Raw genomic sequence first — 16,139 nt, forward strand, 5'->3', positions numbered from 1 at the left:
GGGCGGGGGGCGGGCATTCAGGGGAAACTCTATGTTCTGATTTTTCAAAATGTGGAAGGAGAATGTTGTCTTTGTTGTGCAAGAGCAAATATTTTTTGCACTCCTCATGACCCGGTGTGCACCCTCAGCCACTTAGTACATTCTTGTGAATTATAACTTACCTGAGATATAAACACTTTAGCAGCCCATGCCTTCTGTTTGTAGAGAAAAAGAGACGTATGTTGTAATATGTGCTATAAATGCAGAAGCTGATGACCTGTGTGCCTTAGGTTCGAATAATATATCTGTCTCTTATACTACTGCATTCACTGTAATTCTTCCTTGCTTCAGTCTCAGCTGTCAGTATGAGTATAAGGTGAACAATAGAACAGACCAGTCACCATGTGTTCTGTCTCTTTGTTTGTCTTTCCGAATCACATCTTGTGCTCCTGACTCACATGAGGATCTGTTACAGAGTGGGCAACAAGCACCAGGTGGCTGCAGTTTTATCTGCTATAAATAAATGCACATTTTTAAGACGAGCGTAAAGGACAGAGCAGTTACTCTCTTCAGCAATAATGAATGGCATTAACTAAGCCCTAATGTTGTTTGTTTTTTGTTGTTTATTCAGCAGTAAAATAATTCACATGGCATATCAGTCAATGGTAAAACTAATATGCGGCCAAGTTTCAGAAATTGTTTATGGAGTTAAAGTGCATAAAAATAGTTTGATATTATAATGGACTGCAGCAGAGTGTAGTGTAATGCTAGGAAGTGGTTGGTCAACTGTAAACACATTGGGTACTCACCTGGCAGGAACCTGAAGTTGGCCAGCATGCAGACAAACTCATATTGACCCACTGTTAGGCTTCTAGCTGATGTGAAGCACAGAACAGAAAAACAAGGCAGACACACACACACATAAATACACGCAGAGCTGCAAGCCAAGAGTAAAGCGACAGTGAGCTCCTGTACAGGCCCGAGCCAAGGCCTCCCTCATTGATCACAGCACAACTGTCTGATAAGCTACTTGCGCAACACAGTTGCAAGCATGCACTCACGCACACTCACAGAGTCATACAGTGCACACTCTTTCATCTCTTTCATTCTCTCCTTCCCATTCCTCTGAAAGCAGATGATTTCGAAATCATTAACAACAGACGTGGGGCGGGATAGATTGGCAGGCAGAGTATGAGGCCAAACCTGGATATCAGGTCCAACACATAACAGACACAAACCCCCTTCCCCCACACTCATACACAGATCTGTAGCACATACAGTAGGCATGATTTAACACACATGTGTAGTCAGTACACATGTGTGTATAGTCAACCAAATCCCTCTGACATTGACATGAAAGAACATTTAGTATTAGACTCCATGTCTAATAAAGTATGAATGTGACCTTAAACCTTGTAATCACACACAAGGCAACCTCTAACTGGCTATATAACCATTTTACAATGCATGGTTGGCCTTTTCCTTGTCTTTTTCTCATGAGGATATATATATTCATATCAAAACCAGTCTGCAGGGAACACACACCCACATACACACCAGGGTTCTCACTTCCCCCCTGTGCTTTGCAAACAGTGACTTATGCTGAGCGGGGATATCCAAGTGACACCACTATCAGGCATCAGGAAGTAAATAAGAAGTCAATTTCTGCTTTATCACCATCAGATGATGTACCGTAACAGACCCAGTGGCACATAGTTAGCACATACAAGTACACATTCAGACATATTTACAATACCCTGTGCTTGTTTAAATGTGATTGGAAGCACACATATGGTTATTTGTTACAGACTTTATTGTCAATATAGTTTGTTAATTTCACCCAGAAGTTAAATCTATGGATGCATTTTGGGTTTTTGGTGTTTATTTGGCTGTTGGGGATTTCATACAAAGTTTGGCAGTTTGTACATGTTTCTAACATTTAAACCCCCTTTGGGAAATGAATACATGATCAGTTTCTACTGTTGTATTTTAGTTTACCTACTATGTTTTTGCACTAGCTTTATGATCAGTCAATAATTTATTTGAATATTTTAGTTAGTATTTTACTGATTCTTTATAATATACTAGATTTAATATGTGCTTGCACTATTTTTAGCAGCACACTATTTTATGAGTCTTCTATTTCCTAATAATTTTTTAAAGGTTTCCTGGTAAGATACATATAATTTGGTACCATTTGCAAAAAACATAAAAATAAAAAAAATAAAGACACAGTTATGAGACTATTATTTTAGCTCAGTTAGTAGTGTAGCATTTATAATGTACTTTTAGATGAATTTTTATGGGAAATATAAACCCCAGTGGAAACTTTATTCTTCATTCTTCTGGATTGAATGTTTATATGTAGACATATTTCACATTTTGCATGCATAGCTCACCTGCTATCCTCTAAATAAATGACTCGCGGTTTGTTTAGTATTTACACTGACCACTCGCTGTTTTACACAGAAGTAGTACAAAATGATATGATTCTTATCAGGAAACATCTGAGGAGATCATTTGAAAATAAAATGGAATTTAGGAAACCTGTAAAATAATTTTGTGTTGCCCCCCCCCCGTCCATAAAAGTATCTTTTTGTTATTCCTCTCAACTCTGGTTGGTCCAGGCTGAGAGTAGTAGGAACCAACCACCTTAGTGATAATGTGTTTGTGCTCTGCTTCACTCAGAACATCGCTCTGTTATATTAGATGTGCAGGGAGCTATCAGTGCAGAGTGCAGCTCTTTTGTCTGATTAGCACACATGCATAATGCTGTTGGTGAAAGGAAGAGAGACACTTTTCCTCCTATGTACACATAAACACATGTAACAGTGTTTGCTGGTGTGAAATCCAGGGAATGTTGCAGGGTTCAGAGTTCTTAAAACACACAGTGGGTCTGCGAGAGTAACCTCAGAGTGTGACACACACGCACACACACACACACACATGTAAGGAAACATACACACGCCATGGCAGCACTGTCAGTGAGTCAGTGTGTGAGTCACACTCTGGCTATGCTGCCTCTCAATTTTATAACAGCCGCCAGCACGGCACTGTATTTAATATTCCAAACAACTGCACTGGATGACTTTGTGGCACACACACACAAATATTCACATATGTAAGCACTTTATGTCCATAAACATAATTCACACACACACATGCACAAGCATAACATATTTTGTGGCCGCGTATACAGATAGCACACTTTGATTCCTTTTCTCATTCATTCAAACATACAACACACACACCCACACACACACACAGATGCACACTTGTGACTGAAGATGACTGCTGATGAGTCAGACAGGCAGAGGAGGGAATCCTTACTTCTTTGTGTGTGACATCTATAGGAGAGCCAGTCATACAGATACTGACTCCATTACATTGCTCCCCTATACATACATTCTTACAGGAGAATGCAGGTCAACTTTAGGAGGAGGAAAATATGGACATAGAATATCAAATCAGGACATGGTCCTAAATGTGTGTCAGCCTCAGATGTGGGATATTGAATCCCCACCTATCTCACAGTGGCAAAGCTGATACAAAACATTGGCTGTGACTAGCACTCATATGATGGATGCCAAGTACGGATCAACTAAACTATTTTGGAAACCCTCAGTTGGTCAGTTTGTGGCATTATTGTTTGCAAACGCTGCAGTCTCATAAGGCTGGAGACTCAGTCAATTATTACATTCTAAAAATACATTACATATCTGGATGTTTTTGTCTTGCAGTTCAAAGCTCAGTTTAGCAGCTTCCAAAAATGCAATTAGTCTGTTTCTCATGAGAGATAACCGATAAGAGGCGACGCACACATACTGCAGATACCCAGAGACTGAAAAGAACACAATGTCTCCATATCACTGTTTCCCAAATTAAACACTCCTGGTAAGAAAACCATTATACATCGCCCTCTGGTGGTAGCTGGGGGGAAGTGAATAACCTCTAGAACTGTTGCACAGAAATGTTTTCACAGTCTCAGGAAAAAAGCATGATTCATTTGTTATTTATATTGTGGAGGCTCTATGTGCCAAAGGTTACATTTATTGGTGAGGGTCAAAGACAAACCCGTATTTAGGAAAACATTTTAGTTTGATGTTCAAAGAAGAAAACTCTGTGGCACAGGACTTCGATGTAAGCTCGGTGGCATGTGGCTCAAGGGAAAGTACTGCAAAAGCAGCTGCATGAGGCTGATGTGTGCTGTCGGTGTTTAACTTGACAGGAGTGGCATGATGCCTATGGGCACTGAGTCAGAGTCAACGATAAGGACCTGGGGTTCCAACTGACCTCTCCCAAATGTATCCCCCCCCCCATACTCCTCCTTTCTCTTCACATCTGGTTTCTTGCAAGGGTATCCCTGTTTGTTTTTTAGCCTCTGGTTTTACAGTCAGTGAGTCACAACCACCTCTCACCTCAATTTGTACCTTTGACTCTTAGCTAACATGAAGATCAGGCTTTCTTTTACCACTTGTCTGTCAGTGTCTTTCTTTGTGATTCTTTCTCTTTTTTTTTCCTCACTGGTCACTGTTCTTTCATCTCCTCCGTGATCAGGGAGTGGAGCCTTTAGGTTTATCTGCAGTCGGAAGAACTCTCTGACTCACTCGTTCACACAAACACATACTTGATGACTCATCGCAACACAAGCTATTCAGTACACCAAAGTCAAACTGGTACATTAGTGTGTTAGCGTGACTGTTTGCATACATATTCACCTTTATGTCCATTAAGGTGCTGTGCAGACACACCACCTACACAGCTTTTATCTCTCAGTCACTGAGATTATCACTGTTGCTGTAAAGGAGGTTTTGGTAGCCCTCATATTTGTTATAAATATTTAAAATCTTGCTGCTCCATGAATTAGATTTGTGCATGTGTATAAATATGCGTATATTGTCTCTTGGTCAAACAGATAATCTTATAAACCTGTAATATGTTTGTTTGTGTGTAAAAGTTCAGGCACCAAAAAAGGTTCACCATGGCAAGGGCAGCTGAGGAATAATAAATCTGTTAAGTGACTCATGCAAGACGGACAGGAGCGTTCAGTCGACACAGTGGCTGTGACAGACAACACATACTGTAACGCACATGCACATAATTGGTTTCATAATATGTTCATACAGACGCACCCCCAGTTGCACGCATGCACACTTATACTGTATATATCCTGAGAAACACAGTGCTGCAAAATGTCCCAGGCTTAATTTGTACCATATCTGAATGTCTGTGGAAGAGATTAGTCATTTTCAAAAAAAAAACTTTTATTCTGATTCATACTCCGAACAATTTTTAAACAATCAGCCACTCTGCTGTCATTTTTATGCAAAGTGACTGACGGTACAACATGCACTTATTATAGAATATCAATTCACTGGAGCAGCGTGAAATGTAAAAATAGATTTTTTAAAAATGCATACAAGTGACCATATAATGCACATTTTGGTATTGTGTGAGATATAAAAATGTGGCTAAGACAAAAATTGGCTGCAATTTCAAAGACAAACGGTAGTAAAGAACAACATGTTCTCTTACAAAGCACCACAACACTACAGCACAGCATCACTACAATACTTCTCAGACCACCTGTGTGTAAGGTGATTTTGGCAATGACAGCTTTTCCTTTACAGATATTACACCTTTTCTTTCCATACACAAAAACACTAAATAAGTCGATTTAAAAGAATTTAATTTCCATCATCTGTGTCCTCTTCATCCTCATCATCCTCCTCCTCTTCAGAGTCATCTTCATCTTCATCCTCTTTCTCCTTCTCTTTTTTTGTCTGCCGACTGCAAGCTGTTTGTTGCTGTGACAACAAATAAACAGTCACTAGGCATAAACACTCAGCAGGTAGTTGTTAAAGACAATTAGTTCTTTTGCAGAATCGGTTTCTTTCCTGAACACGTGACTTGCGGTTAACACAGAAAAAACAGGTACAGGTGTGAACACGGCCAAAGATGCACCGACAACAAATACCTCACGTTCATGCCATGTAGTTTAATTCACTCTGCTAATCTACTTTTCTATACTTGTGTACCTGACAACAAGTGTGTTTTTTGTTCACTAGCAATTGCAGTTTTTCAGTGATAAAATCAATCCTAATTATAGAAGTATAGTATGATGTCAAGATGTGATGTGAGATACATTTGAGGCACATTCTGATGATAGGTGTGAACAGCAATCTGCCTCTGTGATCTGATGACACCCTGTGAGTTCTACAGAAGTGCAGTACTCCTGCTAAGATGCTGGGGCAACACTGTGAATGTAGGAGGAAATGCATGACATTACTGGCAAGCTGTAGCATGTAGGAATTCAAAATGCAAGATGGCTGGGGTGATGCAGTGCATAAGCATAGGCACAACAGATAAGGCTCAGTTATCGAGCACTAGTCTCTACTGGTATGAGAAAAACTACTGCGTTTAACAAAGGAAGAAGGGATTTTTTTTTTACTTCATCACCACAATAAATCTTGGGACAGTCAGAGTCGGACAATTAAAGGAATGCCATAAGAAATGTAGCCATAGAAGAATCTTCTGGGGAAATTCGAGTTTTGTGTCAGAGCATCTATGTGCTGCCTGTATCTTACCTGTAAGGTCCCTGATGAACTCGGGAAGGACCCGGTCAGATCGAGGGAGGTTTTGGAATTAGCTTGCACTATGTCTAAGCGTGACTGGTAGTCAGGGGGGTGCAGCAAGCTCCTGAACACCTGCCAAAGACAGTAGGAGGTGATATACTTTTCCACAGAGACACAGGAGAATGCAAGCAGTGCTTACATGCACTCATCAGTAATTTTAATGTGCGCACAGAATATACGTAATAAGGATCTATAACTAATTAATATATACTATTTTATAAGACAGATATATACACTACAGTAGAAGTAAAAAAAATAACCCATAAAAAATACTGTACAATTTTGAATGTCCAGGAAATCAACAACTAGGATGGCAATCTGCTTTTGTCACACACACAAACAAAGCGGCTCACAAGGTATGACTGTGATAGCACAGCAACCTGTTATTTAAACCACACCAGTGGTTTTCATTGTATAGAAAATGAATTCCGCAAAGGCTCTTGATCAGGATTATCTTCATGCCTGTCATTGTGACGTTCAGATGATTCAATCTCCCATGCTTTGTATTGTGAGTCACTGAAAAACAGCCTTGTCTGGGTGAGAAGTTTCACTTCAATATGAACGGAAGGCAGATGATTCAGTGCAAAAAACACATAGATGAGATGGCAAGGGGTGGGGGGAAATAGAGCAAGGGCATCTGCAGGGGGAACCTTGCTCGCTGAAAATCAGTGATCGTTGGTTTTCTCACTACAAGCTTTATCTCTTTAAATAGTTTGATAAAACTTCTGAAGTCAAACTGTAAACAGTAGAAAGTGGCTAGCATAACTGCGAATTGTGCAGTATTAGTCACCACAGATTACTTCAAAGTTACCACACCAGTTGAAGGGTGTGGACCGTAGAGTATGAGCAATGATTTGATGAGTATTGGATGCGTAAGAACATGATAGCTTACAGCTAAATACAGCATAACTGTCAGGTCGCAGGTCAAGTGCACAACTGATGGCGTACGTAGCAATTTATCAACATCAGTCACACCCCAATGATTCTGTCAGGTCAAAACTTCACAACACACTCTACAAACTCTAAACACAATAACGCTGGAAGGATAAGAACACATAGGACATGGTTACCCCTGAGCAGTGCATCAGCCTACCTCCAGGTCCTCCTCCTCATCCACACTTTGAATGCTCTGGTAGGCCAAGGTGTATATCTCCAATGCCTTGGCATGGAATGACATCTCCACTGTCATAAACTCTCCAAAGATCTTCTACAAGGTCAAGGATGAAAACAATATTTAGGCAATGAATAGAATTTAGCAGTATTTAAATGAATCACAACTGCCTGGGGGGATACAAGATATTGAAAAGAGTTCTGAAATGACAAAACAGTAGGAGGATTAAGAAAAAAGCCCCACAAAATCATTACTGACTGTGTTCACTCCAGTGTCACCCTCTGAAACTAGTTTTAAATTTAAGGTGGACAGAGAGCTCAGCGCAGCAGACCTTGATGTCCTGGATCTTCTGCTTCTCAAACTCGTCTATGGTCTCTTCCAGCTGCCTGGTCGTCCGTGCGGCATCGATGGTGGCTCTCTGGAGCTCACTTTCAGCCTGATGGCAAAAAAAAGAAACATCAAACTAATGAGGCAGGTTAATGTATGTGTGTATAAACCTCTAAATCCAACATCCAACAGTATCCTTTTGTGCTGATTTTATTAACTGACTATTTGATAACTAGGCTAATTTGTATTTGGTAAGACACAAAACTACTAAAAAAGTATTACTGATGTGAAGCACCTGAAAAAAGCAAACGGCAGACCTGTAGGTCCAGTCCAACCTGAACCACCTATCGCAAAAAAGCCTTCAGATATTGACATGCTAATATGCTCCTTCTACAGCGTGGAATAGTAAAAGCTTCTGCAATTTAAAACACTGACTACACACAGAGAGAAAACAGGAGCTATATAAACTTTCTGTACACTAGGTGCTACAGTGGGTACAGAAAGTATTCAGACCCCCTTAAATTTTTCACTCTTTGTTATATTGCAGCCATATGCTAAAATCATTTAAGTAGCATCATGCTATGGGGGTGTTTTTCAGCTGCAGGGACAGGACGACTGGTTGCAATCGAGGGAAGGATGAATGCGGCCAAGTACAGGGATATCCTGGACGAAAACCTTCTCCAGAGTGCTCAGGACCTCAGACTGGGCTGAAGGTTCACCTTCCAACAAGACAATGGCCCTAAGCACACAGCTAAAATAACGAAGGAGTGGCTTCACAACAACTCCGTGACTGTTCTTGAATGGCCCAGCCAGAGCCCTGATTTAAACCCAATTGAGCATCTCTGGAGAGACCTGAAAATGGCTGTCCACCAATGTTTACCATCCAACCTGACAGAACTGGAGAGGATCTGCAAGGAGGAATGGCAGAGTATCCCCAAATGCAGGTGTGAAAAACTTGTTGCATCATTCCCAAAAAGACTCATGGCTGTATTAGCTCAACAGGGTGCTTCTACTAAATACTGAGCAAAGGGTCTGAATACTTATGACCATGTGATATTTCAGTTTTTCTTTTTTAATAAATCTGCAAAAATGTCAAAAATTCTGTGTTTTTCTGTCAATATGGGGTGCTGTGTGTACATTAATGAGGAAAAAAATGAACTTAAATGGTTTTAGCATATGGCTGCAATATAACAAAGAGTGAAACATTTAAGGGGGTCTGAATACTTTCCGTACCCACTGTATATGTTGACGTATTATGGGGGGGGGGATCTGTAGTTGACACCCCATTTGACATCTGTGCATTCATTGAACAGTGGCTAAAACACATTTACAACAGATGGTTTTCTGTTGTTGTTGCATCAACAATTCAAAGTAATTTTGAAGTAAGGGTCATTTTTGTGACCCTACATCATCCCCATGATGAGATGCAGAGATTACAGGGGACACACCTGAGACTGAAGGCTTGGTCAAGGAAATAGCATCAAAATATCAGCCTGCTGTCTGTGTTTATTCTACTAAGTGTATCCCGAATATTGACTGTATGTGTATATACAGTAAATTAGAAGGACGAGCTGATAGGTCCCAGAAGTGAAGCCACTGCAAATCAGCCCCTGGTGCCTGGTTGCAGTGTGGGACATAAATCCCATCTCCATGTTAGTGAATTGTTATTGGAAACTTAAAAACTCAAAATACAAATGAATTATTTTTTTCCAGAGGTGATTTCTGTGGTTTTTGGTATTTATCATCACACTGATATGTGTACAAATGGTCATTTTTCTCATAAGTTTGTTTTTAAGAAGTTATTTGAATATATAAAAAGGGATGTATTTCAGTTGACTTGACAGCTTTGATTGGCAGTCTTATGCCATCACTTCACATCTGGCCGCTACTGCGCAGAATCTGGTTATAAAAAAGCAAGATGGCAGCCACTGTACTTTGGTTTCACTTTTGCATAGTGGAGGGAAGTGGTAACGCCACATCCATCATATACACTCAGCGATCCTGATTTACAAACTGAATACAAACTGTAACTGCATGAAGTGGATGGAAAGATGCTGTGAAGTAAACCTTTATGAACTTGACAAGACAAATATTCAAAATGAATGGAAAAAGTTTGTTTTCTTATTGCAACATACAGTAGTTTCAATAACTAACAAGGAATGAAGCTGTACCCAGTATGCCACTTATATTAATATTTGTCCAGTCAATATTACAGAGCACAAAAGAGAAACGGGGTGAGGATACAATGATCTGCCTGTCTGAAGGGTTTCTCTGTCTGGTCCTCTCAAGCTGAGCCATCTGTTTGGCTTCTCTCTCTCTGGCACTCTGAGTTGTCTTTAGATCATCCTGCATGAGCACACAAGGACATGGCAGTTATTATGTGAATTTAAAAATGACAGTGAGTCAGTTATTTAGAATTTGACTCAAGATTTAAATACTAAGGACATAATCTAACAAAACTTTTGTTTAAGGTCAGCATTAAATCCTCCAGTGCCCTCTGTTGTGCATGTGTTTGTGTTATCTTACTCTAAAAGAGCTGATGATGTTAAAGGAACAAGCCAAATTGTATTCTGTTTCAGCTTTATCAGAAAAAGGAAAAATAGCAAAGCTCACTTTTTTCATTACTATAACTTTATATATTTAGTCAGACTTGCATTTTGCAGACAGTGTAGCTCTGTCTGCACAACAAATGACCAATCACAGCCCTTATCAGAGTGGACTGATTCATTTAGCACTCAGTGAAAAGCAAGCTAAGAAATGTCACATGAATCTTTTGCACCTATTTAAAATCTAAATAACCTGCAGTCTGAAAGTATTTTATTTATTTCACTATTTTATTTTACATGAACAGCTCAAAGTACAAGTGCAGAATCAGAATTGAATGTTCTGGATGAACAAGGCAGACACTTTGTATGCACTGTATGAGACAGACAGCATATGCCACAAAGAGAGGTTTTGGGGGGGCATTAGCATTGAGGATGGTTTCTGAAGCAATGGGACACCATCATTAAATCAATACTGCCCTCTTGTTGCCACACAGTGGATATGCCTATGACAGCAACGCCACCTGTGGGGCACTCGACCATGTTGTTTACATTTTACATAGGTGGCAGCTGCCAAAGCATTTACTGCATAATAATCTTTAAACTCCATGAATTAGAAGACAGACAAGATGCGCCAAATCTCTCATACATGACAGAGACGTTCATATATTTGAACATTTTAGCATCAGTATCTTTTACAGTAAAATAATTCTAGAACAATTTTGTCATTGAGAAGTCACTGTACTAATTTTACAGTAATTGTAACTGGAACATGGATTAATCTTTGTTTTTCTGATTTGCCTTACTTGGAGTCAGCGTACAAGTTAACATGGCTGCGGCTCACAATAACACTTACCCTTTTACGTTTTACTACAGCTCCATAGCTTTTCAGTGGCTCTATGACTCTGGCCTCAAGTCTTTCCACCTGCAAAGCAGATAACTTCACATTGTCTTATCAAAAAAAAAAAATTAGGCTGTGGCTGTAAAACATTAAGTCATGATTGGAATCAAAGCAGCAGGAAGTCAGTTACTGCAGTTTTTAGACTTTTTTTATTTATTTTTTTTAACACACCTTGACAGTCACAAGCCAACATAAACAAACAAATAAAATAATGTATATTAAATAAAGACACATGCATCTAGACATCCCTGATGTGCGTTGCATTTTTACATTTTTGAAACAAAAAAAGCATTTTTGTTCTTATATTCTTTGGTGCCTGTCTGATTCTGCCTATATTTGACATGGCTTGTGTAAGTGTGGTGCCCATCTCTCCATAAACATCTTTGCTTTTAAATGAGGCCCTGCTGTAATCTTCTCCATGGTGCACACTACCCAGCTCATTCTCTCCAGTGAGGGCTGTGGCTGTAACTGACTGTGATCATTCTCTTTGCTACAAGCAAAGTAAAGTCTTTACTAGGTACCTCATAATTTTCTGATATATTCCACCAAGCCACACCCTCCAAAATAGAACAGATGAATGACTGTACTATAAGTGGAGTTATCTCATCTTGACCTTCCAATCAAATTCCCTCCTCTTTGTTAGTCTGTGCCTGGTTTCATACGTTTTATCCAATAATAGTATTCATTTCTAATTCTCTTTTTTTCTTCGATACCCAAACTATTGTCCACTGACCTGAAGAGCTTTATATATGCATTTTTATACAATTCCATTTTTTAACCCTGTCTTTGTCAAGTGTTATTACTTTTCCAATTCTGATAAAGGTTTACAAATATTTTCCCATTCTTTATGGTTTTGAAGATAATGTCTCTATTGTAGGGACTTTTAAAAGTCATGGTTAGCTACTGTTAAATTCCTCAGAAAGTTAGTGAAACGATGTTTTATCCTTCAAAATTCTGCTCTGTATACTGTAGATCAGCCTCTTAAACCTGAAAAAATTTTGGATGCTAAGTCTGGATTTGATGCTATTTCAGTAATCAATTGCTGTAGTGTTACCTGAGCATGGCGGTAGTCTTGAACCTTGGCCAGGTGGTCAGCAAACTGCTTCATACCAATTTTTAGGTTCGGGGTTTCTGTGTCTGCATACCACCCAATTTCTCGAACCAGAAGATCGGCTTTGTCTCGTAGCCTGGCTGTTTTACGGACATAGGCAGCAAATAATTGGCACATCTCTCCAAAATGCTTCTCCACATTGGTGATGTTTTCCTGGATCTTTCTTATCTGGTTGTCCCTGGACAGGGTGAAGGACAACATTAACAGCTGTAATCAAATACAGTAGTAGTTTAGTTGAGTGTAGGACCCCTAACTGCATTTCAAGTCAACTCAAAGTCAAGTTAGTGTTTATTGTCATATGCACAGTAAGGAAACATGTTTCCCTGCACAATGTCATTCTTCCTTTGCTTTCCACAATGAATGCCAAACAATATAAAGTCTAAATGTAAAACAGATAAGTAATAATACAAAATAAAGGCACTTAAAAAAAACAGCAAGTGAAAAATATAATAAGAATATACAGTATGCTACATCAGCTGTAGGTGCAACAGTGGGCAATGAATTGGTTTCTCATACTGTATCAGTGCGGGTTCTTATAACATTTCTAGCTTGATGTATACAATGATGTATACCAGTATGGATTTCCTACCTCCATCTATGCGTAACGGGAAACTAATAATTAACGGTAATGACCAAAACATGTCTACAGTGTTCTGATTTTCTTATATTCCATAATCCAAGCATATTATTTCATCCCAGTTGATGATGACACAAACACTTAGCCAGATAAGTGCAGTAAAACCTACAGTATTAATTTATTAACAGCTAGATGGGCGTTAGCACGTCCACGTTGTGGCTGATGAAGACATAATTATCATGGTAATTGGTGTAACAGTCAGCTAGCGCTAACCAACTTTTTAAAATCATCGCTTTCATTAAAGCTAATGTTAAGTCAGAGAGCACCGCTTTCATCCAACTAAAAGAGGATTTATCTCACTTTCGGTTACCCCTTACCTTGTTCTCGCATCGGGCGCGCGAAGCATCTTGGCAGAGAGGCAGTAAATAAATGGCACCGCGTATCAGCGTACATCCAGTTGTACTGAAATCCAGATTTAGTTAGGCTTAGCTGACGCTAAATATGTTCTCTCTCTCTCCACCAGCCTAGCACGCGAGTCTGTCGTTTCCATGGAGCTCCATGGTACTTCCGCTTGAGGAATGCATGCTGGGAAACTGAGTCATTTGCTGACCCTGTAGCTGTTCACAGTGAGGTCACTTATAGCAGGAGATGGGGATTCTTTACAGCGACTGTTGTAATTGGAGTCCCAGTCCCAGTCAAGTTCAGTCCCAAAAATCATTCCTTCCAGACATTTGTTTAATTTGACTTTTTTGTCAGAGTGCACATTCATCATCTTGGATAAGCAGCGACGGGCAGATCACCAGTATAGAAGAGGAGCAGCGCACGGTGGGAGATGTCAACATGTTCCTGAGTGACCCAATATATAAATATCTACAGCTTATGCTGTGGTTTGTACATCTCAGTCATTTCCTGTGTATATCTCTTTATATCTGGACACTATATTCCCCTTGATCTTCCCATCTTTCAGAAGGTTTCAAGACAGAAGCTTAAAGTCACTGTGTAGAAGTTGAAAATTTCCACACCTCTTTCTGCAATTCAGTCTTGTGCTGTGTTCATCATTAGTTGGAGAATCAACCTGTGGTGGAGCAGGAAAATTAATAATTGCAAAATCACCACAAGACAGATCTATGGGTTTTTTAAGCCGACTTGCAGAAAAAACAAATTTTAAATAGTATTTTTTTATGTGTTTGTCAGGAAAAGTAGACTGCTCTTAACATTCAGTACTATCCTATGTTGACTAAAAATGGGACAGATACATCACACAGTTCTGATTCCTTAGATGTAATCTACATTTGACAACATGTGATAAACTCTGTTGCTAGACTTGCCAAAGCGGCTGAAAACTGTAAATCCTTGCATGTATTTCTCTACAGTATTTATTTGAAACCCCTCTTTATTCATACGAAATGTTAGTGGTGGCACACATCATTACACCAGTCTTAACAAGTTTGATCCATTACTGCCTGCTAGTCAAATGAGGAGTACTGAGGTTTAGTTTGAATCACATCTGAATCTTATTGGGCTGTCACTGTCCAATCACAGAGCAGAGTCAAATTGTCCAGTCAGGTGGTAGCTGGGTTCTTCAAGTTCTGTAAGTTTGGTTGTAGTGGGGATTCAAGATGGTCACACTGGCAGTTGAAAATAGTAGAAAATCACAGTAAATATTTCATGTGTTGCGTTCTGTATGTTGGCAGCGTGCAGGTGCTTCACTGTTAACACAGTTGTCCAGATTTATGTTTTCCAGGTGGGATAATTTATTTAGCCTTAGCCGTCCAATACTCTTTTGCTTTGCTTGAGCCTGTCAATTGTCAGGCTAATTGTGAAACCTGCTCAATCTAGGAGAAATCTTTTAGAGCTGACTTGTAGTTTATTCCTGTTGGATGTGTAGTCTTGTAGATGAAAGAACCCCTCTCGGTTTACATATCCCATTAATGTAAAAGTATTTTATATTTATATTAATCGTGCAGCTCAATAAAAAACACCGGCTAGTTTAGATCTCACCGGGGCTTCATCAGCACGGAAACCTAACTAATTGTTGGCACCTGTATGTTTCCACCCTGACGAAGACCCAGTGAGGTCAAAACCAGTCGGCGTCTTTTTACTGAGATGCCCTGTTACAGGTAAGAAAGAGTGCTACAGCCAAAATGTTGCTTAAGTAATAGTACAAAGGCATTAGCAGCAAAATATACCTAAATTACCAAAAGTAAAAGTAGTCACTGTGCAGAATAATAATAGAATGCATTTCACATAGATGCATATTTGATTATAATTTCTGGTGCATTATTGTGCTCATCATTTTAATGTTGTAGCTGGTAAAGGTAGGGATAATTTTAACTGTTAAAATATGAACTTCTGGTGAGTAGCTTGTAAATTTATCACCAGAGATTACTGAAGTCTCATGATTATGCTTATGCTGTTTCCTTTTTATTCATCTAATTCTGAAAAGAAACTATAAACTCAAGTTATCAAATAAATCTAGTGGAGTAAGAAGGTATGGTAAGATATGAAGCAGAAACTAAAAATAAATTCAGATGCCTCAATTGCACTTATGTACAGTGCTTTTTTCCAACACAGTTTGATGCTCTTACTACATCTCTTATTATATTCCTATATATTTTTATTACATCTCTGCATTTGCTGCTTAAAGTGCCTTAGATTTTGTGTTACTTATTCATCTACTTTATATTTCATTTGTATTGTGTGGCATTCATGTGGATGGCAAAGTAAGAATTTCATTGTACAGGGATACACGTGTCCTAACTGGGCATATGACAAATAAACACTTTGACCCTTTGACCCTTAATGTATCTAGTAAGCATAGGCTAGGAAAATTAAGGAAAGATCAGGTGAGTAGGGGAGGAGAGGTTCAGAAATATGAATCGATTAGAGAAAACAGTTGTCAGTAAAACTCCCACTTAGCCTCAAAGTGAGAACCTGAATAAAGAATGCAATAGC

The 16,139-nt window shown here is 39.2% G+C and overlaps 1 protein-coding gene and 1 long non-coding RNA gene across 6 annotated transcripts in view; one reads left to right on the plus strand and one right to left on the minus strand.

The window, feature by feature from the left end:
• Nucleotides 1-16,139, plus strand: part of LOC109963948 (uncharacterized) — a 51,386-nt gene that overhangs the window by 33,784 nt on the left and 1,463 nt on the right. The window contains exon 1 of one of the 3 annotated variants that reach the window (XR_002275455.1): nt 14,787-14,928. The exons of 1 other annotated variant lie outside the window; for it this stretch is intronic. This is a non-coding gene — a long non-coding RNA (uncharacterized LOC109963948). Of the gene's footprint in view, nt 1-14,786; nt 14,929-15,204; nt 15,305-16,139 lie in introns of those variants that run through there. One more of the 3 variants, XR_002275456.1, reaches the window with a different exon arrangement.
• cibar1 (CBY1 interacting BAR domain containing 1) lies at nt 5,373-13,756 on the minus strand. 3 transcript variants are annotated; one of them, XM_020606901.1, is made up of 9 exons: nt 13,562-13,756; nt 12,551-12,814; nt 11,452-11,520; nt 10,297-10,398; nt 9,501-9,506; nt 8,057-8,161; nt 7,708-7,821; nt 6,567-6,686; nt 5,373-5,786 (listed from the first exon to the last, which is right to left on the minus strand). In XM_020606901.1, the coding sequence occupies exons 2-9, from the start codon at nt 12,806-12,808 to the stop codon at nt 5,667-5,669; spliced, it is 894 nt and encodes a 297-aa protein (XP_020462557.1). In that variant the 5' UTR covers nt 12,809-12,814; nt 13,562-13,756; the 3' UTR covers nt 5,373-5,666. The 3 variants fall into 3 exon arrangements, with proteins under 3 accessions (XP_020462557.1, XP_020462554.1, XP_020462556.1); XM_020606898.1 differs by having other exon boundaries at nt 12,551-12,785; nt 13,562-13,755; XM_020606900.1 differs by lacking the exon at nt 9,501-9,506 and having other exon boundaries at nt 12,551-12,785; nt 13,562-13,755.

The sequence above is a fragment of the Monopterus albus genome, unplaced genomic scaffold, assembly GCF_001952655.1.
Source record: "Monopterus albus unplaced genomic scaffold, M_albus_1.0 scaffold82.1, whole genome shotgun sequence".
NCBI lineage: Eukaryota > Metazoa > Chordata > Actinopteri > Synbranchiformes > Synbranchidae > Monopterus > Monopterus albus.